Source organism: Coregonus clupeaformis, unplaced genomic scaffold (genome assembly GCF_020615455.1).
Source record: "Coregonus clupeaformis isolate EN_2021a unplaced genomic scaffold, ASM2061545v1 scaf0058, whole genome shotgun sequence".
NCBI classification, from domain to species: Eukaryota; Metazoa; Chordata; class Actinopteri; order Salmoniformes; family Salmonidae; genus Coregonus; species Coregonus clupeaformis.
Genome location: NW_025533513.1, coordinates 824,001 through 849,881, shown reverse-complemented (window position 1 = coordinate 849,881; position 25,881 = coordinate 824,001). Strand labels below are relative to the sequence as shown.

Genomic DNA, 25,881 nt, shown 5'->3' with positions numbered 1-25,881 from the left:
TCCTTTGGAAATCGAGGTCCCAGAGTCTGGAGGAAGACAGGAGAGGCACAGGATCCACGTTGCCTGAAGTCTAGTGTAAAGTTTCCACCATCAGTGATGGTTTGGGGTGCCATGTCATCTGCTGGTGTCGGTCCACTCTGTTTCCTGAGATCCAGGGTCAACGCAGCCGTCTACCAGCAAGTTTTAGAGCACTTCATGCTTCCTGCTGCTGACCTGCTCTATGGAGATGGAGATTTCAGGTTCCAACAGGACTTGGCGCCTGCACACAGCGCAAAATCTACCCGTGCCTGGTTTACGGACCATGGTATTTCTGTTCTAAATTGGCCAGCCAACTCCCTGACCTTAGCCCCATAGAAAATCTGTGGGGTATTGTGAAAAGGAAGATGCAGAATGCCAGACCCAACAACGCAGAAGAGTTGAAGGCCACTATCAGAGCAACCTGGGCTCTCATAACACCTGAGCAGTGCCAGAAACTCATCGACTCCATGCCACGCCGCATTAATGCAGTAATTGAGGCAAAAGGAGCTCCAACCAAGTATTGAGTATTGTACATGCTCATATTTTTCATTTTCATACTTTTCAGTTGGCCAACATTTCTAAAAAATCCCTTTTTTGTATTAGCCTTAAGTAATATTCTAATTTTGTGACACACGGAATTTTGGATTTTCATTTGTTGCCACTTCAAATCATCAAAATTAAATAAAATAAACATTTGAATGCATCAGTCTGTGTGCAATTAATAAATATAATGTACAAGTTACACCTTTTGAATGCAATTACTGAAATAAATCAAGTTTTTCAAAATATTCTAATTTACTGACTTTTACCTGTATGTGCAAATGTGTCACCAACATTAGATGTAGATTTCAATGAAATCAAGAGTTTTCCGGACAGGCATCAGCTAAGGAAAGCAGAGAATGCTCTCATTCCCCAGAAATAAACTCTTGAGGCACCTGGGTAAGTGCATCTCTTCTTGTTAGAACAAAACAATTGCTACTATCATACCACTAGCATCTAGTGTTGATGAGAACTTACTATGGCCTAGGAACTAGTGCAAATGCATTAGGAAGCCGGATGCATAAGAACTCTTGAAAAGCAAAGCCTCGTGAGAGTAACATCACTAAAATATGACACAAACTAGGCCTACATCAAATCAAAATAGATATTTCATCCCACGTAAAGCACACAGCACTGTGACAACTGTTTGCATAACAAAGAACAAAAGCACTTATTAAGGCGACAAGGATCCCTTACTGCCCAATTCCAAAATCAACCCCTAGGCCCACCCCCTATGCAGTATGCCCTTGTGTAGACCAGGGGCATGTTCAACAGGATTGAACGTTTAGATATAAATACACTATGTAGATCAAACATGCCTCTGACATGTAGAATAAGGAATCACATCTCAATCTGCAACTGAACATGGCCCTGGAATGACCTTACCCTCTGATTGGGTAAGTGGAATACTTAATACCTTGAATTGCTTATAACTAATCCAATCCTTTCAAATCTACAAATGCATGGCAGGGGTAAGGCTTGATTTTGGATTGGGTTTACCACCACTCATTACATTTCTTTCCCCCCTAGAAGGTGGAGGAGAAGTGCTGGAGGAAGACTATGGGATGGTGTTTCTGGAAGTCCTTGACCTGCCTCCTCCTCTCCTTGATAGACAGGGCCTCGCTCAGGCTGATGTCTCTGATCAGCTGCGTCAAGCTCTCTAGGGTGGCTGCCTCGCGCTGGTCCTTACTGCTGCAGCGACACCTGCTGGCAGAACGTGAACACTGCAACACAGGAGGAGAAGGGAGTCAATACAGGGGGTGTATTTATTAGGGAATGCATCAGAAAACATTTTGCAACGGAAAAAGGAAATTAGCTTCTCATTGGTAGTCCCTGCATGTTTCAGTCGGTTTTCTTTCATTTCGTGCCTAGTGAACACGACACTGATGGTGGTTTATTCCATTATTGAGGATTAGGGATGACGCATTATCTTATGTAGTACTGTTATGATAATAGCATCAGCACAGAAAGGCATATACTGTATATCACCAAGTCCTAAAATTATGTATCAAGTGGGACTTGCTGCAGGATTTGCAGCGTTCTCCTCACAGCTTCAAATCAGCGATGTGGGGGTTTACTCCCATTATGGATAGAGAAGGGTTGATAAAAATGATATTTTATTCACATAAACAAATCATATACATGCTGCACATAATGCATCAGGCAATGTCAGAAATACAGCAAACAAATTGAAGACAACAAAATAGCTTGAAACTACTGTAGTACCTCCTCCCTACTGTAGTACAGATTACACCCTTGAGAATAGGGTCAGATGCCTGACTTTAAAAAGGCAGGGTGTCCGAATCCTGATTTTAAAGCTTCCTCCCTCTGTAGCTACTATTTCCGTTCAACAATGCGGCCCTACAACTTGTTTATTTTGGTATTGGAGGACTGCAGGCGAGGATCTGTCAGAAGAGGGCCAGGGAAGAGGATCAGGGATTTCATGTGCCTACATTGAAGAGCTGAGTGTAGTTGTCCATCAGAAACAGCAGCAGCCTCTCGCTCTGGGTACGAGATAGCTCTTTATTCTGCACGATGGCCTTCAGAAATGTCCTGCTGACCAGGGCCCTGTTGTCTGTCTGTTGGGACATACAGAGTGGTCAGTCACACAGTGGACCACCAGTGTTACCACTTTGGCTGAAGCAAAAGCCTGCACCCACAGCCGCGTCGCATGGTATGATTGCCCACCACTGATGTATATAGTATTTATCATTGGGCCCTGACCCATTATTTGAGAAACAATCGTTTTAAAATGGTGTGTGTATGGAGTGAGATTACCTGTTTGTGCAGGCGGCATGCATCCGGATGGGCTGCTGTGGCCATGAAGGCCAGGAGTCTCCTCAGCTCATCTCTCCCAGCAGGCTCCAGCAGACGCAGACACAGCTGATAGGCCCTGACAGCATCATCCACCTTCCCACCGTCTGAGAACACACACACACAAAGAGGAAAAATAGGGAGAGACAGTGAGTGGGTGTGTGTCAAAGACACACGCAGGGATCTACATGATGAAAACACACTAACGCTACACCCCACCATACTTCCTCAACCAGCCAGTCTCACCCAGCAGGTCCAGTATGGCCGTGTGGATGTCTAGGTAGCGTCCGGTGAGCAGCCGAGACCTCTCCTGGCCTCCGTAGTGCTTAGCCATGGTGTCAAACAGAAGTCTCTTCTGGCCGGCCATCCTCTCTGCCCCAGTGGTACCGCCCTGCTGGAGGAGGTGCTCCCCCGCCAACACGATCAGCTGGTCAGGGAAGAGCTCCAGGCAGTCAGCGGCCGCCACCAGCCACATATAAACAGAATAACTTGAACGGCAAAAGGCCCTCACACCACAGCAATTTGACTGCACCTTCATGGGTACGCTCAATATGTCAGTCATTCTATGGCGGCTGGTTAGGTACTAACTCTGGGAGGTTGAGGCTCTGGGGCAGCTCGCGGTCCAGGCAGGTGTTGGAGATGACCAGGTCCTGGTGGTGGCTCTGCAGCGGCTGCAGGGCTGCAGCCTGGGGGTGGGGCTGGGCCCCCCGGGTCAGGGACGCCAGGATGCAGTCCAGCACGGGCAGATCCACCGTCTGCAGCAGCTGGAGCAGCGTCTGCTGCTTCCACACCTCCTCCACCACCACTGAGGACAGAGGGGAAGGGAGAGAGAGGGGGGTAGAATGAGAAGCAAGAGTGGGAGAGAAAAAAATGGAGCGAGAAAAAAAAAGAGGAAGAGAGAGAAAGGGAGGGGGGGAAGAGGGATGGAGGGATACAGAGAATGGAAAAGGGGACAGGACTAGTGAGCAAGTACATTAACTTTTCCTTTTTCAATATAGTACTTTTCAACATGGCCAGGTGAAGACAGCCAGGCTTTGACATTTCACCCGTCTTTGAGAGGAAGGTGGTGGGGGCTTTGGTCATGGCCTTAGGGAGGAAGAGCTGCAGGTTGATGGTCTTCAGCAGCCTCTCCACCCTCTGGTCTGAGGGGCCCAGCGCCAGGGGGTTGGAGATGGTCCTCAGCTCATTCAGTCTGCAGAGAGAGGGAGAGATTATCATCGACATCAAGGGCAGTGATGATGTAGTGAGGTACAGTAAAAGCAAGTGTGTGTGTGTGTGTGTAAGAGAGAAACACAGAAAGAATAAGAATGTATGTGTGTGTGCATGTTTGTGACTCAGACAAACCTGGAGCCTTTCTTCCTCTTGCCCATTAAGTCCTCGGGGGCCATGTTCTCTGTGTCCCCATCCTTCCTGGCTGAGCCGGGCAGCGAGCCGCAGTCCTGGAAACTGTAGAGGCTGCAGCCCGTGTCCTCGAAAGAGACCTCCTTGTCCCAGCGGAACAGCTTGGTCCCCACCGCCTCAAACACCTTGGCCTCCATGAGCGCCTGGCAGAGCCTGGCGGCCTTGAGGCGGGACACCTCGCTGGCGCAGAATAAGACGTTTTGCATCAGGTAGCTGAGCACAGCATCTACAGCATCCGAGCCCGTGAAGCAGTCAGGGTGGACACGCAGGTGGCGCCGCCGTCGTCGCACCTCCACCTGTGCCTGCAGCGCCTAGATGATGTTATGCCACAGCTGTGTAGCGTGGAAGGGCCCCGATAATCCTATGTGATGACACATTCAAGATAGTAGACAGTCATATATCATTAACAGTATGGCGACTGCATGCAAAAAAAACTACACGAAAGCGTTAAAAATCTGCCAATACAGCCACTGTTGGCTCTTGTCAGTTCCCGCTGTTGTCAGTTCATGTCGCCCCGCTGTGTGACGACGTCACCTTGCAAGTTAGTTAGCTACCACTCACTCCAATGATGTTAATAACTAGCCTCTAGTATGGTCGTTTAACTTCAGTTTACTCACAGTTGTGTAAAAGATAAGGGTTGTGGCCATAAGCCATAAAAACATGACAGCTAGCTAGAATGTCATGTGTTTAATGGCTTAGATAGCAGTTAAGCTAACGAGGTTAACTAGCTAGCCTAGTCAGCTGAGCCAACACAGCCATACCTGCCAACTTTTCAAAAAACCTTGGTCCGCCTGGGTCCTGCAGTCGGTGAAAAGCAATTGCACTGCCTGCGTCTCAGAACTGCGGCCGCCTTGATCTCATGAGGTTATCGTTGCCCACGTGTTCATGACGTCAGAGAAAGTCGGGATCAAGTCGGACACAAATCTAACCAGCATGTATTGGGCGGTGATCGCCAGTGATCGATTCTGCGCAGACCTGGCTCATCTCAAATGAGCCTCGTCTATGATCTGTCGGCATGGTTATACTGGCCTGTGGCCTTCTTGGAGGCCTTGATGATATCGGAGGGGGGCTCCCATTTGAAGCAGGGCTCCAGATTGGCCATCTTTATGGTATTATTGAGGACAGGGTGCCATCCAATGCTAGGCTGTTTCTTCTCTTGGTTTTCTTCAGTCCCACAACTGAAACACCCTCTCAGCATCTGCCTTTGCATGGGGCAACACCAGGACAAGCTTGGCGACGGCAGCAAGCCTCTCGAATTCTTTGGCTCCTGTCACCTATGGAAAATGCACCAAAACACAATGGAAAAACATACCTTGATTTTTGATTGATTAATACTGTAAGTATACTGTAGGTTGATCCATTAACAAAGTTCAGATAAAAACATGCATAATTTGCAACATGCATGACACATACAGTGGGGAGAACAAGTATTTAATACACTGCCGATTTTGCAGGTTTTCCTACTTACAAAGCATGTAGAGGTCTGTCATTTTTATCATAGGTACACTTCAACTGTGAGAGACGGAATCTAAAACAAAAATCCAGAAAATCACATTGTATGATTTTTAAGTAATTCATTTGCATTTTATTGCATGACATAAGTATTTGATCACCTACCAACCAGTAAGAATTCCGGCTCTCACAGACCTGTTAGTTTTTCTTTAAGAAGCCCTCCTGTTCTCCACTCATTACCTGTATTAACTGCACCTGTTTGAACTTGTTACCTGTATAAAAGACACCTGTCCACACACACTCAATCAAACAGACTCCAACCTCTCCACAATGGCCAAGACCAGAGAGCTGTGTAAGGACATCAGGGATAAAATTGTAGACCTGCACAAGGCTGTGATGGGCTACAGGACAATAGGCAAGCAGCTTGGTGAGAAGGCAACAACTGTTGGCGCAATTATTAGAAAATGGAAGAAGTTCAAGATGACGGTCAATCACCCTCGGTCTGGGGCTCCATGCAAGATCTCACCTCGTGGGGCATCAATGATCATGAGGAAGGTGAGGGATCAGCCCAGAACTTCACAGCAGGACCTGGTCAATGACCTGAAGAGAGCTGGGACCACAGTCTCAAAGAAAACCATTAGTAACACACTACGCCGTCATGGATTAAAATCCTGCAGCGCACGCAAGGTCCCCCTGCTCAAGCCAGCGCATGTCCAGGCCCGTCTGAAGTTTGCCAATGACCATCTGGATGATCCAGAGGAGAAATGGGAGAAGGTCATGTGGTCTGATGAGACAAAAATAGAGCTGTTTGGTCTAAACTCCACTCGCCGTGTTTGGAGGAAGAAGAAGGATGAGTACAACCCCCAAGAACACCATCCCAACCGTGAAGCATGGAGGTGGAAACATCATTCTTTGGGGATGCTTTTCTGCAAAGGGGACAGGACGACTGCACCGTATTGAGGGGAGGATGGATGGGGCCATGTATCACGAGATCTTGGCCAACAACCTCCTTCCCTCAGTAAGAGCATTGAAGATGGGTCGTGGCTGGGTCTTCCAGCATGACAACGACCCGAAACACACAGCCAGGGCAACTAAGGAGTGGCTCCGTAAGAAGCATCTCAAGGTCCTGGAGTGGCCTAGCCAGTCTCCAGACCTGAACCCAACAAAAAATCTTTGGAGGGAGCTGAAAGTCCGTATTGCCCAGCGACAGCCCCGAAACCTGAAGGATCTGGAGAAGGTCTGTATGGAGGAGTGGGCCAAAATCCCTGCTGCATTGTGTGCAAACCTGGTCAAGACCTACAAGAAACGTATGATCTCTGTAATTGAAAACAAAGGTTTCTGTACCAAATATTAAGTTCTGCTTTTCTGATGTATCAAATACTTATGTCATGCAATAAAATGCAAATTAATTACTTAAAAATCATACAATGTGATTTTCTGGATTTTTGTTTTAGATTCCGTCTCTCACAGTTGAAGTGTACCTATGATAAAAATTACAGACCTCTACATGCTTTGTAAGTAGGAAAACCTGCAAAATCGGCAGTGTATCAAATACTTGTTCTCCCCACTGTATATGCATGCAACAATTTTAAGCAACAGATGTAGCCAAGCCACACCTGCCAAAAGGAAAGACAAAAAAGGAAAAAAAAATTACCTTATGCTTCCGGGTTGCCATTTCAGCCCAGAAGCTTTCCATTTCAGTTTAGTCCTGCAGGGATATCATTGGCATGGTCTGATAATTTAGAAACTCCTCACCCAGAAGGTCATGCTCCTCTGGCCCATGGTATGGGAGGTGATGGGGAAACCTATTTATGAAAGTAGAGTTACAAGTTGTTACGTTTTAGGTATATAGTCATCAACCAGCTGCAGTTCATACACATCTTTGAGGAGAAGCCACACAAGAATATCTCATGTGCAGTTTAGGAGTGAACACACCTCATCATAAAACACAGGGTATTTTAGCTAAGATGATAGACAATAATTAGAGAAAAAAAACTAACCTTTCAACAAAGTACAGAACATCTTCGATGTCACTTTCAGCCCTCTGCCGTACATCTACAAATTGTGCGTGCTTGATCAGTGGCTCTTCCAGTGGCAGCTTCTTAAGTGCATAATCCACAGCACTTGTCAGGAAACACAACACAGCTTCATGGAATGAATCCACCTGCTGTGGTGTGATGTCACCCTCGTCGAGTAATCTGTTAAATTTAGCCCTGGTTGTGAACTCAATGTTCAACTTTCTTCCTGTCACAGATACAGCATATCGGTATAAGGTACAAGGCTAAATATCACATATCATAGTGTTTGATCATAAGAATAGTCAAATACTGTTTTGCTAGCACAGACTGGAACATGTTCCGGGATTCTTCAGATAGCATTGAGGAGTACACCACATCAGTCACTGGCTTCATCAATAAGTGCATCGATGATGTCGACCCCACAGTGACCGTACGTACATACCCCAACCAGAAGCCATGGATTACAGGAAACATCCGCACTGAGCTAAAGGGTAGAGCTGCCACTTTCAAAGAGCGGGACTAACCCGGACACTTATAAGAAATCCCGCTATGCCCTCCGACGAACCATTAAACAGGCAAAGAGTCAATACAGGACTAAGATTGAATCGTACTACACCGGCTCTGACGCTCGTCGGATGTGGCAGGGCTTGAAAACTATTACAGACTACAAAGGGAAGCACAGCCGCGAGCTTCCCAGTGACACAAGCCTACCAGACGAGCTAAACCACTTATATGCTCGCTTCGAGGCAAGCAACACTGAATAATGCATGAGAGCACCAGCTGTTCCGGATGACTATGTGATCACGCTCTCCGTAGCCGATGTGAGTAAGACTTTTAAGCAGGTCAACATTCACAAGGCCGCAGGGCCAGACGGATTACCAGGACGTGTACTCCGAGCATGTGCTGACCAACTGGCAAGTGTCTTCACTGACATTTTCAACATGTCCCTGACTGAGTCTGTAATACCAACATGTTTCAAGCAGACCACCATAGTCCCGTGCCCAAGGACACTAAGATAACCTGCCTAAATGACTACCGACCCGTAGCACTGACGTCTGTAGCCATGAAGTGCTTTGAAAAGCTGGTCATGGCTCACATCAACACCATTATCCCAGAAACCCTAGACACACTCCAATTTGCATACCGCCCCAACAGATCCATAGATGATGCAATCTCTATTGCACTCCACACTGCCCTTTCCCACCTGGACAAGAGGAACATCTACGTGAGAATGCTATTCATTGACTACAGCTCAGCATTCAACACCATAGTGCCCTCAAAGCTCATCACTAAGCTAAGGATCCTGGGACCAAACACCTCCCTCTGCAACTGGATCCTGGACTTCCTGACGGGCCGCCCCCAGGTGGTAAGGGTAGGTAACAACACATCTGCCACACTGATCCTCAACACGGGGGCCCCTCAGGGGTGCGTGCTAAGTCCCCTCCTGTACTCCCTGTTCACCCATGACTGCATGGCCAGGCATGACTCCAACACCATCATTAAGTTTGCCGACGACACAACAGTGGTAGGCCTGATCACCGACAACGATGAGACAGCCTATAGGGAGGAGGTCAGAGACCTGGCTGTGTGGTGCCAGGATAACAACCTCTCCCTCAACGTGACCAAGACAAAGGAGATGATTGTGGACTACAGGAAAAAAAAGAGGACTGAGCACGCCCCCATTCTCATTGACGGGGCTGTAGTGGAACAGGTTGAGAGCTTCAAGTTCCTTGGTGTCCACATCACCAACGAACTATCATGGTCCAAACACACCAAGACAGTCGTGAAGAGGGCACGACAAAGCCCATTCCCCCTCAGGAGACTGAAAAGATTCTGCATGGGTCCTCAGATCCTCAAAGAATTCTACAGCTGCACCATCGAGAGCATCCTGACTGGTTGCATCACCGCCTGGTATGGCAACTGCTTGGCCATCCAGGACCTCTATACCAGGCGGTGTCAGAGGAAGGCCCTCAAAATTGTAAAAGACTCCAGCCACCCTAGTCATAGACTGTTCTCTCTGCTACTGCACGGCACCGGAGTGCCAAGTCTAGGTCCAAAAGACTTCTCAACAGCTTCTACCCCCAAGCCATAAGACTCCTGAACAGCTAAGCATGGCTACCCAGACTATTTGCACTGCCCCCCCACCCCATCTTTTTACGCTGCTGTTAATTATTTATGCATAGTCACTTTAACTCTACCCACATGTACATATTACGTCAACTACCTCAACTAGCCGGTGCCCCCGCACATTGACTCTGCACCGGTACCCCCCTGTATATTTAGCCTCCCTACTGTTATTTTATTTTACTTCTGTTCTTTTTTTCTCAACACTTTTTTGTTGTTGTTTTATTTTACTTTTTTATTAAAAATACATGCACTGTTGGTTAAGGGCTGTAAGTAAGCATTTCACTGTAATGTACCAGTTCACCTGTTGTATTCGGCGCATGTGGCCAATAAAATTTGATTTGATTTGAAATACTAACCTGGTAAATGGTTTGCCTTTTCTTTAAAGGCAATTTCACAAGGCTCCTCATGGCACTGCAGAGCTGCTGGAACCATAAACTTGGAACATAGCTTGCGTACGAATTTCACCATCTATAACAGACATTTACAAAAATAGTAGGTGAAACCTGTTTTAGAGGATCCCTGCAGATATCAACAAGAAACACAGAATGGAAAAAAACAGCTAAATCCAATCCCACCTCATCATGTAACAAAAATATTGATGACTGCTCTCTGAAGCAGCAAGTTGAAAGAAGTGAAAGTTGGTACGGTGGCTTGGAAGAACAGCAGGTACACTTCTGTCATGGGGTCAGTGAATGTCTGCACAAGTCTCTTGAACCTGGCCTGATTTTCATCTTGAATCAATCAATAAATAACACAAAACAAGAGGTTGTCATTAATACAAGTATGTGACTAACAATCCATGTAGTTGCTGCATAATGAAATTGAAAATTGATGACCATACTAGCAGATTTGTAGTAGCTGGCCAGAGGTTCATACAGCCTCAGGATCCTGGTCACACAACATTCAAGGCTTAGCCAACGGACCGAGATATGCAGGAGGACCTCCATGTACTCTGCTTCATGGAGCTCACAAAACTGTTTTAGACATTAAATCCATATCATATATTTTCTACAGCTCAGCATTTCAGTATTACACTTAATAGTATCAAACATGCATACCTGTCCGGTATCCTTTCCGATTTGTGCTACCCTTGAACCAGTAACCGATGTCCACTACCATATCCTCCAAATCAAAACCAGACACCTGCAATGCATAAATCAATCATAACACATTCAGTCAATGCACGTAATTAGGATACAAATAAAAAGTTACATGTAAAGATAAATCAGGCCTTAACTCACTTTAAAAAATCCCACTCCTGCAGCTTTGCCGGTGTTATGTGCCACATGACAAGGACAACCATGAATATAGGTGTTGGGATGCTTCTGGAGCACCCTAGAGGCAATGGAATTACGTGGTCCAATGTTCACAGCTGCATTGTAAACTGAGAGACCAATGCAGTTCTCCCAAGGGATGCCATGCTCCTCTATGGTGGAGTTCATTTTGGTGAAGATCTCACTTGCTGGCCCACATCTCGTCCCACTTGTTGTGCACATATTTAAAAACTGGTGGACAACTTTGCTGCCCATGAAGACCCGGAGAGTAAGCGGGTTCATCTTTTCCACTCCTATAATGACAAGTTAGAATCATACAGATGTTCATGTTATTAGATGTTTAAAAATACACAAAGCACATGTTTTGCAGAGGAGAAAAATCTCAAATAGTTTGTGAAATATCAGTGTCATTCGACCCATCCGTAACAAGGGTATACAGGGCTTTTTTCATCTCCTTCACAAGCTCCTGTGTGAAATATGGTGCGAGTGCTTCATTGGTAATGCAGGATGACCTAGTCCTGGCACACCTGTACTCCTGCGCTGTCTTCGAATCTCCTAAACATACTTTTAGGAGAGGCCCCAGGTGGTCCGCAAAGGCTAGGGGGACGTTGTGACCTACCAACCCAGCTGTCATTTTGACCTCAGCCCTTCTTGTCTGTAAGAAATTAAAAAGTATTAATCCTCCCAAAAGACCAGTTTATTTAAAATAGACGCCTGCGATAATAGGGCACAGGTAAAAAACACATTCAGCAACTAAGATCTCAAATTAAGAAAACTGGACTGTACTACACTGAAATACAAACCACAAATTAGTCAAAACTATCAACCATGACTTTACCGTGATCAACTAGAACACAAAACTCTTGACTGAACCTTGACAGAATCATTACACATATCATACCTTAACCTCTTGTGCAGACATACCCCCAACAGATGGAACGGCCATTGCATATTGGGATATTGTGGCTGTGGACTGGAGAGCTCGTTGCTTATCTTGGTGGCCTTTGCTTTTTATATGGCGCACTACATCTGTCACACCCTGGTGGCAACATGGAGTTTTCAATACGGCAGACTGCACACCAGTAGTGCGTGTTGAGGCTCCCTCTGGTAATAAATGGCCATGAAGAGGTCCACTCATTTTTGAAAATTGATCTATATGTTGCTGCTCCAGCCAGAGCACGACTCTTCTGGCCCTGCTGTTGGATTGGGGGGGGGGTCTCTTCTGTCTGTCCCTCTGTCTTCTTCCATCTGCCCTGTTGGTTGTTCTATTTGTCTTGTCTGTTGCTCCTCTGCATGTGCGTCAATCTGTCCTGTCTGTTGCTCCTCTGCTTGTTTGTCAGTCTGTCCTGTCTCCTGCTCTCTCTGTCCTTTGTGTTGCTCCTCTGTCTGTTGTCCTGTCGTTTCTATCAATCGTTCTGGCTGTTCTGTCAGTGTGTTTGTCTGTCTTTTCTCACTTGGCTGGTTCTTTAAATAAAATAAAAGGTTTCGCTTTTGTCCTGGCAAAGGTCTCTTACGGGACATCTTTGAAACCTTAAACAATTCAAATGGTCACGTTGGTTTAATAACTCTACTCTCAGTTACAAAAACATACCTACTTCTATTGCACACATTTCCTGTATTTATGTTCAATTCTTTGGAATACATCTTACCTGTTCGAAATCAGCTGAGTTTACATTCACCACACTAAATCATGTTCACACGCACAAACAAATAATTTCTTTCAAGTTTTTAAGTTTAAGAGAGTGAGTACTCAATTGGACAACATTTCATTGTTACATACATAGTCTCAGCTCAGCTTCTTATCAGACTTCTTGAGGTAGTGACCGTTTCTTCTCCTGTTGACTTTCGCATATGGTTCAGTACCGTCGGGGAGTTTGAAAAAAGGAACGAACGAGTGTCGGCCGATTTTTTTTGCGTGAGAAATTGGATGTGTGGCGTGAGTGCGTGTGAAAACAGGCAAAAACGTGTGTCACACGGGGAAAGCGTGAGAGTTGGCAGCTCTGCACAGCTTTGTACGCTGGCTGGGTTTTTGGATAGGAAAACAAAAAGTTGAAAGCATGTTACGGTTTATAACCTAAGGATTTACATTTCAATTTCTCACCTGGTTTAACATTTTCACGAAGGCTCGGTGTTTGACTGTTCAATCGTCTAAACCTCGGAGTCAAATCAACCGCCATCATCAAATAGGATGTGACGCAGCTTCTTCTTCGATTAGGTTTAACGGCGGTTGGCATCCAATAAATGTTGCCTTAACGCCACTAGACTGGGGTATAAATCCCTTATACTTTGAGTGGAAAAAGAGGAAAGGAAAAAAAATAACAATTAAAATACTCTGCCATTTAACCCTACACATTAAAAACCCCACCACCCTATTAAAACCTATCTGATCCTACCTCAGGCCAATGGCCTAGGAGGACGGGACACCACCACTCAACACACCCTGTAACTCTTCTGACGTCAAATCTCATACACCCAAATACTTCTCTGCTGCTGCCACCACCACCGCCTCTATTTTCTGAGACTTACATTCAATCTCTGCGGTACAGCTGATAACCACTGATATGAGCGCTAAAAAAGCCAATCTTACTGAAGCATATATCACTCAATGGCCTATCCCTCTGTGTTGGCACATATCTACTACTCACATGACTCCTCTCAGGATCCCTCCCCCTTGACCCATCTTCCTCCACTTTCTTCTCTGCCTCATCACTACTCTAACCCTGGTAACCTCAACCTGCCTCTCACCAGATACTTCTGATCCCCAGCCCCATGGGCACCCATACAATTAACACATACCACTTCTTTCCCCAATATTACACATTCCTTTGTTTCATTACCTTCTGCATACTTCTCACACCTAGGAACCTTCCTCCTATACACTGCTGCCACATGCCCATAAGCTTGACACCTAACAACGTAATGGATTCGGCACAAAGGCTCGTACGGGATAACTGAAATATCCTAACATCACTTTGTCGGGCAAATACTTAACATAAAAAAAAAAGAACAGACAATGACTGTTTCACCATTCATGCCACCCTGTTTGCGTCGCACCAAACGACAAGCATCACAAACACCGGGAATCGTTCCCTTCAGATGGTCAACTTTCACATGTACAGCTACCCCAGTAATCACTCCTTTCAATGATGCCCTTTTCCTGAGAACAAAACATGTTAAATCTCTTGTCCCCATTCGTGTGGCGTGGAGCGCCAGCTCCCTCTGACCGGCAGAAACACAAACAATTTCCACAAGACCACTTCGGGTTACCTTCACCGATTCCACTGCACCCAACTTTGATTTCACCCACCCTGAAACCAGATATGGATCAGCCAAAAGGCAGGGGTTCACTTTCTCCAAAAATGTCACTCCTACCGTCACATACTAATCTTTATCCTGACCATCTGTGCAAGCTCCAAGAACATGCCACCTCCGATAATTCACCCTTATTCACTTCCATTTCACACCTGTATTGATCAGGCCAGACCTCGCCACAACCACCAAACCGTAGCAAATGTACTTCAAACGTTGTTGAAGAACGGTGCGCACCATTTTGGGGAAACGTGTCATTCAGTACAAACCATCACGCAACCATTGAGGCGAACTGAACACACCCCAGGTGATGAGACAGCCAGGGGGCGGGGTCAGGTGCCTTTTCACCTGACCCGGCCCCCTCTCTGAAAGTTAGGCATTAGGGGTGTTGATAAGATATTTCACTCAGTCACTCACTGATCTCTACACCTGGGGCCTGTTGCACAAAACTAGGATAAGGGATTAAGCCAGGATATCTTGGTGATCCTGGCTCAATTGATCCGTAATCCGGTTGCACTAAAGATGGATAGGGGGCAGGAGGATATGTTATGGTATAAATTACCATGGAGATTTATTCTGTGGAGCTAGCCTGCTCCAGACCAGGCTAAATTCCAGGATCTATTTAATCTCATCCCTAATGTCAGTCAGCAGTCACCACAAATGGAAACCAATAGTTATTTCACTGCTCACTATACATTGTTATCACATATAACTAGACCCACTGTCATTATTTAAACGTTTGTGATCATTAATTTCAATGATTTTGGATAAAAAATGATTTTTTAGATGATGTTGCTATCATTAGATAATTTACAGTTTCCCATAGACTATAAGGCTATATATAAAATGATAGAATATTAGGGCCACAGAGGGAAAAAAACACAAGTCATAATATTGTAACCAGTTGTTTTAAAGGAGGACAGTTGTTAAAATGACAGATGTGGGGCATTTCGTGAAATTGTACTTCAGTATGGTTTCATAAACAAAGACATGCTGATGTGCCAGAATATTAAGTATCACATTGTCATAAGTATCAAAACTGTAAAAACAATATGTAGCTTTTCTGCAGAAAGAACCAGCCTCATAAATTTATGACTTTATCCTTTTTCTTCAGTGTGGCCCTAGTACTCTGTCATATAAACAAATACACATTCCATATGAATATAAAAACACAATGTGTAACATTATGTTCCTTTATTGAATAAGGACAAAACAAAGCAGGTAAACCATCAGCTCCTTTCGAAACTGAAGTCACAGTGACTCTACAAGATGGAAAGCACAGAATCCAAGCATATTATACAAAATGATACATACACATTCAAAGGTCTGTATATAACACACCCTGCATGTCTGCACACTAAAATAAATGCAGGACAAATCCATACACATCAACTGAACAGACAAATGAATGGATGCAGTAGCCTCCCTGCAGCCTTGTATTACACACAGTATACCGCACAAACATCATAAGAGGCCAAATTCGAAAAAAACGAACCCAAAAAAACCCAAATTCCTCTGCCACCGCAGGACATATTTAACCAAAATTGAAAGCACACATACTAACTAAAATAATTCAACACATATTGGTCCCTCAGCAGCCGACCACTGTCGTCATCAGGGAAGATTGCCGGATTGTCCCAGTCCATGGCTGGTGGCACTCTGGGGGGCCCTCTCCTTCCTCAGGCAGGCCACATTGTGGAGGACAGCACAAGCCACAGTAATATCACATGCCCTAACAGGGCTGACCCTTAATTTGTGAAGGCAGTGAAAGCGTGCCTTCAGGAGGCCAAAGGTCATTTCAACTCTGGCCCTGGTCCTGGCATGGGCATGGTTGTAGGCCTGCTGTGCTTCCTGGGGGTCTGTGAAAGGTGTCAGGAGAAAAGGCTGGCAGCCATACCCCTGTCTCCCAGCAACACACCAGAGAATTCACCTGTCAACACAAAATCTCATCATTACTACCTCATAAACACAGTGATATTCTTGACACAGCCATGATGGTTATAAATAGGGGTTGTGTGGCTTACCTTGTGATAGGCACTGATAGATTTCAGAGGCCCGAAAGATTCTGGAGTCATGGACTGAGCCAGGCCATTTTGCCACAACATTGCTGATCACACAGTCAGCATTGCAGACCATCTGAAATCATAAGATGAGGAATATTACACCAATCAATGCACATCACTGGCAATGCAGAGTGTTCGTCAATGGACAATATCAAAAAGTTATGTTCACCTGAACATTAATGCTGTGAAAGGATTTCCTATTCACAAAATCGGCCTCATGGGCACCTGAGGGGGCTTTTATCCTTATGTGTGTGCAGTCCACTGCACCAATGACATTGGGGAAACCTGTCACACAAAGTAATGAGTATCCTACTATGTGTTAACAGTTGTCCTGTAATTTGTAGATCCTCTTACCTGCAATCCTATAGAACTCCTCTTTGATGTCACAGAGTCTTCTGTGGCCAGGGAAGGAGATGAAGACATCTGCTAATGCTTTGATAGCCAGACACACACTCCTTATTGTGCGGCAAATTGTGGCCTTGTTCAGCTGTTCTGCATCCCCCACTGAGTACAGGAAGGCTCCACTAGCAAAAAAAGCGCAAGGCCACACAAACCATTTGCTCCACACTCAGTGCATGGCTCCGTGCAGTGCGGTGCTTAATCCTGGGACCCAGTAGTCTGCATAGATACCTGATGCCATCTGCAGAAAACCTGTATCTTTCATATAGATGGTCATCAGGGAAGGCCAGTGGGTCCAACCGGTCCCTGAAGACCCTTTCTCGCCTGAAGGCTCTCCTCAGCACAAGTGCTTCTTCATCCACCACATCTCGCACGAATGGGCATGCCATTGTCAGAGCAGAAAGGAACACACAATTTTGGGCCTTCATATAAGGCTAGTGGCCACACCTGGTGCTGGGGGGGTGGGCAAAAGAGGGCGATGCCTTATAACGATGACTTGGTTGTACTGATTGCTGGGAAAATAAAAAAAAACCTTAGAAAGACTCCAGTGCAAGATTTTCCATCTTTTTCTTCTTGTACTGAATGTCTATGTCTGCCAGTTCTATTTGGCGCCGGAGGTGGTTGCCATACAACTTTCTGATAGCTTGTGAGCTCTGTGAACACAATACAATTAGCGCAGCTGGAATTTGGCAGGATGTGGTGTCCTTTTATTAATACGCACTATGTTGCCAGGCTGGTTTTCCCACTGTATAGCATCTGGGTCCTGTAAAAGAAATTAGATTTTTTTGATTTTGATGAGGACTCCTCACCATTGTAGAGTAAATAGTACTTTCACAGTCTTAACATGATACCTCATGCCTTCTGGAATCCAGAGAGATGGTCTCCTCCTCATCATCGTCTCCATCATGTGCTGTTGCTGCTGCACTGGGGCCTTCACCCTATCACATTTAATCGGATTCATATTGAAGCTAGTAGACAAGACATGCCAGGCCTACAGTATGCCTTTGATGGAGTACTCACTGATCAGCATCGTCTGGTGCTTGTGCTGGTGGCTCTAACAGGAACACAGTGCTGCCAGACACTGCAAGGCAATAGGTAAACCAAAGTCAGACAGTCCAAATTGATTCAATATGAATGTGGTTGTATCCCATGTAGAGATGGAAGGACATACCTTGAATGAAGCGGGTGGCATCTTGGGAGGAACCTATGCTCGTCTCTTTCCCCCAGGGATCCCCTCTAAGACGGGCCTGCCTTTATTTAGCTCCAAGGCCATGTCCTCTGCTGGGGTAAGGTCAGCCTTTGGTGACCCACCACCCGTGCCTTGTCTGTGGGTATTCTTTTTCACTGCTAAAACAGTACAGACAATGTGTGAGCAGGCACCTTCTGGGTACAATATATGCTTGTGCTTTGTTAAATATTAGTCAGGGACCATACCATTCTGCAGAATGTTCTTGTATTTGATTTTGACCTGCTGCCATGTCCGTTTTGGCCCGTTCATGTTTAATCTACACACACACACACACACACATTTAATGGAGTCACACTGCAAAAAATTACTTGGTATTTTTGTCTTGTTTTCAGTAAAAATATCAAAAAATTTATCATAGCTTTATACAGTGTGATGGAGTTACTTTACACAATTTCACTCATATCTGCAGTGCATTTCAATTAAAAATTTAACCGTTTCATAATTACAGTACAACTGCATTTTTGGAGATGTGAATTAAATATTTGAATTGTAATTGTGATGTTTCAGCGGAGCGGTGAGTGTGTAATTGTGCACTACTTACGCATTCAGGCGGTCTGCAATACTTTGCCACGCTTTTTCTCTTTGCTTTATCACTGTGGCGGTGTTGCCTTTCTTCTTAATTATATCTTTTACCTCCTCGTATGCCTCCATGAGGATTTGTGCTTCCGACGGGGAAAAGTACGCGGCTCTAGTTGCCATGGTAAATCAGTTAATCTGTGATCTGTGGCGGGGTCTATTTGAGTGAGCCGTGAGCGCGCACCTATCCAGGATTGGTTTCACCTGGCTTAATGAATCCGTGTCTGCTCATCCTGGCTTGGTCTTTGTGCAACCAATTAAGCCTGGACGCACATGTTTTGGCTTCATTGAGCTCAGCTGAGTCATTTATCCCGGATGTCTTAATTCTACTTTTGTGCAACAGGCCCCTGGATGGTATATGTAGACAGTGCCATACAATTCTTCAACGTCTCCTGTCATTGTGGATACCAAGGTAAGTTTGGAAACTTGGCTTGGGGATGTGATGATGCAGCCTTAGATGGCCTATTATCTTTTAATATTATAATCTAAAATGCTTAAAAAGATATACAGTGTGATTTGGAAAAAGTGCACTAGTTCATTGCCATACATAGTTATCCACCATTTTAGGTGTGCCTGACCTTAATTGTTTGCTACCAAGTTGATTGCTCAGGTTGCAGCCAGGTGTGGTGAGTTAGATAATTGGCCTGCCACTCACCCATGATTTCATTTACATTACATTTACATTTTAGTCATTTAGCAGACGCTCTTATCCAGAGCGACTTATAGTTAGTGAGTGCATACATTTTTCATACCGGTATGTGCGGTGCGCAAATTTGGAGGAGATGGCGTTAATAAAAAATGTAGCCTACATTTTGCCTAGTGGCGCGCACTGTTGATTTGTGGCCGCATAAAAAAATAAAAAAGTGACCATTCGCACAATCTAAAAATCTCATAAGAAATGCAGTAGTTGTCTTACTTTCATTCTTCTTAAGGGACTACATTTACATTTACGTCATTTAGCAGACGCTCTTATCCAGAGCGACTTACAAATAGGTGCATTCACCTTATAGCCAGTGGGATAAGCACTTTACAATGTTTTTTTTTTTTTTTGGGGGGGGTGGGTTGGAGTAAAGGGGGCGGGTAGAAGGATTACTTTATCCTATCCCAGGTATTCCTTAAAGAGGTGGGGTTTCAAATGTCTCCGGAAGGTGGACTATAAGTAGGAACTCTAATCATGTTCTATTTGATGCTGTTCTGTCTTTTTAAACTAGTGTACTTGACTAAATATGGTCATTTAAACTAATAATGTAATTAACTTAATATTTTCAATAGTATTACCTGGTCTAATTAACAAAGTAAAGTTCAGTTAATTAAATGTACATTCTCATAGGTTAATCATTATGGGTGGGGTTTAGAAGCTAAGGTAGAAGTGCTGTACTTTCCCTTAGCTTGGGTTGGAATTTCGTTTTTACCACCCTGTACAGTAGGTGGCGCAATACACCTAATGAGTGTAGTCTGCCAATAAACCCCGAAGAAGATGCAGCAGCAGCAGCTCGGGGTTGATACTTGGGGGGGTGGGGGAGAGAAGAGTCCTAGGTAATGCTTGATATGATTTTCATGTTATGGTTTGGTATTGTCTAAGGCCTTGTTCCTTGAATGAGATATTGCTGAAGGAATGCTTGCCGTATTCACAGGATAAAAAGCATTGCCTTTAAATGATCTTAAAATGTAAACACAGAGGACAATGTTATGATAAAATTATTTTAAAAATGTAAAACCAAAAACGGATGTATTTCTGGAACATTCCAGATTGATCACACACAGTAACTCCCAACAATGCCCTCAAGGGCCAATCTAGAAATGTACAAAAGTAGCTCTATGTATTGTGCACATGGTTTGCTGTGCAGGGTATTCAACGCTTACCCTACAAGGTCCAGAGCCTGCTGGTTTTCTGTTCTACCTGATAAGTAATTGCACCCTCCTGTCCAAGGTCTAAATCAGTCCCTGATTAGAAGGGAACAAGAAAATAATGCAGTGGAACTGGCTTCGAGGTCCAGAGTTGTGTTTGAGGGTTGTAGTGTATACGTAATCATATAGGACAACCAGGAAGTCCACATCAGGGGTGTCAAACTGATTCCACGGAGGGTTGAGTGTCTGCGGGTTTTTCCTTTCAATTAAGACCTAGACAACCAGGTGAGGGGAATTCCTTACTAATTAGTGACCTTAATTCATCAATCAAGTATAAGGGAGTAGCAAAAACCTGCAGACAGGCCCTCCGTGGAATGAGTTTGACACGTGGGCCACATGAATGCTGAATTAATAAACAGCACTGGATGACTCCTGGTGTTGGTATGTTTCACTAGTGATGCATTTTACATTCCTTGTGTATTTTGTTCCCTGGATTCCATGGTGTATTGTCATTTTTATAAGATGGTATGTCCACTCCGGCTTCCCAGAGCGTTCTACGGCCTGCTCTGATGATTGCATTCTTACTGGGCAAATCCTTCATGTACTACAAACCCCAGATCAAGTTCCTCTCATGCCCTATTGACCAGACATCCCACGAGGGAAATGCTCGCTGTCCTCCTTGCCCTCAAGTACGTAGGGCAGGGAACCAAACACACCATGCCCAGACAACCATTCAGGATGACGATGATCCAATCATTTTGATCTGGCCACTTGGTCACGCCTTTGATGTTAAAGTAGGCACAAGAGTCTGTCACCTAACAGTGGATAAAAACCTTTACAGCAAGGCGCACGGTGTCATCATCCACCATAGAGACATCCATGGAGACCTGAAGAACATGCCCCAAGAGCAACGTCCATAGTTCCAGAAATGGGTGTGGTGGAATGCAGAATCACGTTTACATTTACGTCATTTAGCAGACGCTCTTATCCAGAGCAACTTACAAATTGACCAGCTAACACAAACAGGATTCCTGGTGTTAACAACTTGTTCAATTTGACATCAAGGTTCCTTATGGGTCGCTTGTCGAGGTAACCAGTGAGGATAAAAGCTTTGAGCTGCCCAAGAAGGACCCCTGTTCCTGTAGCAGCAACCCTAGACTAGTCTAGACCACAAACGTATGTGGTTCCTACAAGACTAAACCAGAAGCAGAACATTTGGTGACATACTGCTTATCGAACAACTATCCAACACGCATTCCCTCAACACTCAAGCTTGTTTTAAGGTGTAGAAAATTATTCATTTCATTAGGGTGATAGACAAATTATATTCAATATTGGGTTATCAAATATAGTCAATTACAGTATAGGTGGTGTTATGTTCAGTTTCACTGTTGGTTTTTTAAGACACTTGGTGGAACCAGTTTAGAGAGGAAGAGACTAACCCACTGGGCACAGATGTCAATTCAACATCTATTCCACGTTGAACCAACGTAATTGAAATGACGTGAAAACAATGTTGATTCAACCAGTGTGTGCTCAGTGGGAATGCTATTTTGTCACACATAATATCACAATTAAGTTTTAAAAAATCAAAAGTGATTTAATTCTTATCATTTGTTTTATATTTTTGATCTTCTAAAATCAGGTTCTCTTTATGGGCATAACCATGGATGAGTCAGACAAATTGAAAGAGGTAAGGTCACTTGGGAATACAATAATTAATACAATTTCTTCTACTGTCAGGTTAAGATCTCATCAAACTGGTTTTAACCTTAAGGGTATGACCATGGAGTTTATGGTGTGTCTAGCTTTTGTCAGGTTCATAATCCAACTGAAACCTTCAAACAGGAAAAACAAGTAAATACTATCCCGTAAGTCCTATTGTGAAGTATTGTTTTCCCTAATGGGTTGATACAGAAAGCGATCATATCGGGCATACACGGTCACAGGATGTCACTATGTAAAATATAATTTTCATAGGTTGCTTTTCAAATAGCAGCCACACCTTCCTACCGTCTCCGAAAGTAGCTTGGCATGAGTCACTCACTGATCTCTACACATAGATGGTATATGTAGGCAGTGTGATACAATTCTTCTCCTGGCATTTGGATACCAAGATAAGTTTGATAACTTGGCTTGGAGGAGGAACTATTCATTATAATAGAAGTAATGATGACCTTTTGACTGGTTATGAATAAGATATGTAACTGTTACTCTAAATAAAAGCATTGTGAGTAATCATAGGTAACATTAGAATATGAAAGAAAATGTATATGAAAGAACACAATAGCATTTTAATTTGTTTATGTAACTAGGCTACAGGTACTAAGGAAAAACCACTAAAACCCCACAATTCAAGTGTTAAAATCAATTAAATAAATGCAGTCACAAAGATTATTAATTTGTTAAGGACAGGTCTTAAGGAGCATCATGAATTTTAAGAAGTTTTTGTTTTGAGTTAAGCATCTCCAATCAAAAGTTAGATCTAGAATCGGCTTCCTATTTCGCAACAAAGCCTCCTTCACTCATGCTGCCAAACGTGCCCTCGTAAAATTGACTATCCTACCAATCCTTGACCAATACAATACATTTCAATCAATCTTTCGGTCTACCTACTTTTTCAGCTATAACCAGTCACTACCATTACTATAATGTATTTTACAACCATAAATACGTTAGAACATGCTAGTAAGCAGACCTTTTTTTGTGTGTGTGAGGGGGGAAATGTACTTTTCTAGTTGTTGATATTCTAGAGTGGTTTTGATTGGTCTCTTTTCTCTTCCAAAGGGTCAAAGTATGTCCACTACGGCTTCCCAGGGGGTTCTACGGCCTGTTCTGATTGGCTGTTTTTTAATGGCGTGCTTCGTGGGCATATTCTTCATTTACTACAAACCCAGATCAAGTTCCCCTCATGCCCTACTGACAAGGCATCCCAAGAGGGGAAGGCTGGTTGTCCTGCTTGCCCTCAAGTATGTAGGGCAGGGAACCACACAGGGCAGAAAACACACCATGCCCAGACAGCCATTCAGGCTGATGATGACGGAGACACAGACACAGATACTATCATTTTGATCTGGATGTGGCCATTTGGTCACGCCTTTGACATAGACTCTTGTGCCTACTTTAACATCAAAGGCTGTCACCTAACAGTAGATAAAAACCTTTACAGCAAGGCGCACGGTGTCATCTTCCACCATAGAGACATCCATGGAGACCTGAAGAACATGCCCCAAGAGCAACGTCCATGGTTCCAGAAATGGGTGTGGTGGAATGCAGAATCACCAGCTAACACAAACAGGATTCCTGCTGTTGACAACTTGTTCAATTTGACTGCAAGTTATCGACTGGATTCTGACATCAAGGTTCCTTATGGGTCGCTTGTCGAGGTAACCAGTGAGGATAAGAGCTTTGAGCTGCCCAAGAAGGACAAATTAGTCTGCTGGGTAGTGAGCAACTGGAACCCAAACTACAAGAGGGTACAGGTGTTTAACGAGCTCAGTAGGCATGTCAAAGTAGAGGCCTATGGGCGACATTTTAATAGATACATAGAAAACGAAGAATACTCAAAGACTCTGTCCAGCTGTAAATTCTACCTGGCATTTGAAAACTCCATCTACAAAGACTATGCTACAGAGAAGCTGTTCAACGCTATGAAGTTGGGAGCAGTGCCCATTGTTCTAGGTCTATCCAGGGACAACTACGAGCATTTTATCCCAAGGGATTCTTTCATCCATGTGGATGACTTCTCCTCTACAGAGGAGCTGGCAAAGCAGCTTCTCTTTCTCGGCCAGAATAATGAAGAATACATGAGGTACTTCAACTGGCGAGAGAACTTTAAAGTCCAGGGATGGTGGTTTGGACTTGAGCATGCCTGTCGCTCATGTGATTACATTCGAATAAATAAAGGATACAGAACTTTTCATAATCTGAATAAATGGTTTTGGGGCTAAGTGACCCATTTGTAGTGGGGCATTTCCATGTGCAAGGACCTATAAGCACCAACATGTGAAGTTCAATCAATCAAATGTATTATGATAGATTAATTATTAATGACTAATTATTACACCCTGAAACTGTGTATAATGTGTTAGAAATGTGTGAATGTAGGACCAGTAAAGGCTATGGCATTGAGCCACTATTTAGCAATGTGAGTAAGAGTTAGGCCAGACAACAAAGACAACTGAGAAACTAAGATAAAGAGGGGAGAAACTGTTATGAAAACATGGTGCAGAATATTGTGAGAACGGCAATAACTGAGTAATGCAGGGAGTAGTGTGTGTGTGTGTGTATGCATGTGTGTATATGTGTGTGTGAACTGATGGTCAGTAGAGCAGTTTTAGAGTGGAAAACTACAGCCCGCCTACAGAGGGGAGGGATTTTTTTGTATGAGTATAAAAGATGGACTCTGAAATTGTGATGGCAGAATTCTCAATGAATAAATATCTCTGACTATGCAGACCGGGACTCTGGCCATTACTTAAATCCCAAAAGACTTACAACCTTTTGGGAGACGCACAGAGAAACTGAAATAGTTTGTTAAATAATTCACATAACAATTATAATACCCTTTTTACATACAGTGGAAATACAGAAACCAAGTCTAAAACCTCGGGTGGCCAGTCCTCTTCTGGCTGTGCCGGGTGTAGATTAAGAGTACATGGCCATTAAGGCTACTCATTGTCGAGGGGGTGTGGACCAAACATTTTTAACTGCTCCGTCTTTTATTATATACACTGTCTCTGACAGCCTTCGATGATAATTTAAAATTATTAGAAATCATTAGAGAGAATAAACTATGCTCCAAGTTCACTTTTGAATGTGGAGTTAGGCCTATACAACTATGATAAAAGTACACAAGTACTTTGATAAACTTCCTGCTTGCATCGGACAACCAGGTGATGTGGAAACATAAATAGCAGCCACACACCTTTCTACCTAACCTGCCATCTCCGAGAGTAGCTTGGCATGAGTCACTCACTGATCTCTACACCTAGATGGTACAGTTGAAGTCGGAAGTTTACATACACCTTAGCCAAATACATTTAAACTCAGTTTTTCACAATTCCTGACATTTAATCCTAGTAAAAATGCCCTGTCTTAGGTCAGTTAGGATCACCACTTTATTTTAAGAATGTGAAATGTCAGAATAATAGTAGAGAGAATGATTTATTTCAGCTTTTATTTCTTTCATCACATTCCCAGTGGGTCAGAAGTTACATACACTCAATTAGTATTTGTTAGCATTGCCTTTAAATTGTTTAACTTGGGTCAAACGTTTTGGGTAGCCTTCCACA

At 44.0% G+C, this 25,881-nt stretch overlaps 1 protein-coding gene, 1 long non-coding RNA gene and 1 pseudogene across 3 annotated transcripts; 1 reads left to right on the top strand and 2 right to left on the bottom strand.

The window, feature by feature from the left end:
* Positions 1-840: 840 nt before the first annotated feature.
* LOC121548019 lies at positions 841-4,649 on the bottom strand (annotated as a pseudogene).
* Positions 4,650-7,809: 3,160 nt separating this feature from the next.
* On the bottom strand, positions 7,810-10,968 carry LOC123483271. Of its 2 annotated transcripts, none has more exons than XR_006658151.1 (4): positions 10,711-10,968; positions 10,445-10,600; positions 10,226-10,337; positions 7,810-7,922 (listed from the first exon to the last, which is right to left on the bottom strand). It is a non-coding gene; the product is annotated as an uncharacterized LOC123483271 (long non-coding RNA). The 2 variants fall into 2 exon arrangements; XR_006658150.1 differs by having other exon boundaries at positions 7,810-7,968; positions 10,711-10,967.
* An 8,124-nt stretch (positions 10,969-19,092) lies between these two features.
* LOC121555421 (4-galactosyl-N-acetylglucosaminide 3-alpha-L-fucosyltransferase 9) lies at positions 19,093-24,582 on the top strand. Its single transcript, XM_041869261.2, is given in 4 exon segments — positions 19,093-19,151; positions 22,233-22,280; positions 23,375-23,480; positions 23,483-24,582. Coding segments are annotated over 3 exon segments (1,200 nt in total). The 5' UTR covers positions 19,093-19,151; positions 22,233-22,241; the 3' UTR covers positions 24,538-24,582.
* Positions 24,583-25,881: the final 1,299 nt, after the last annotated feature.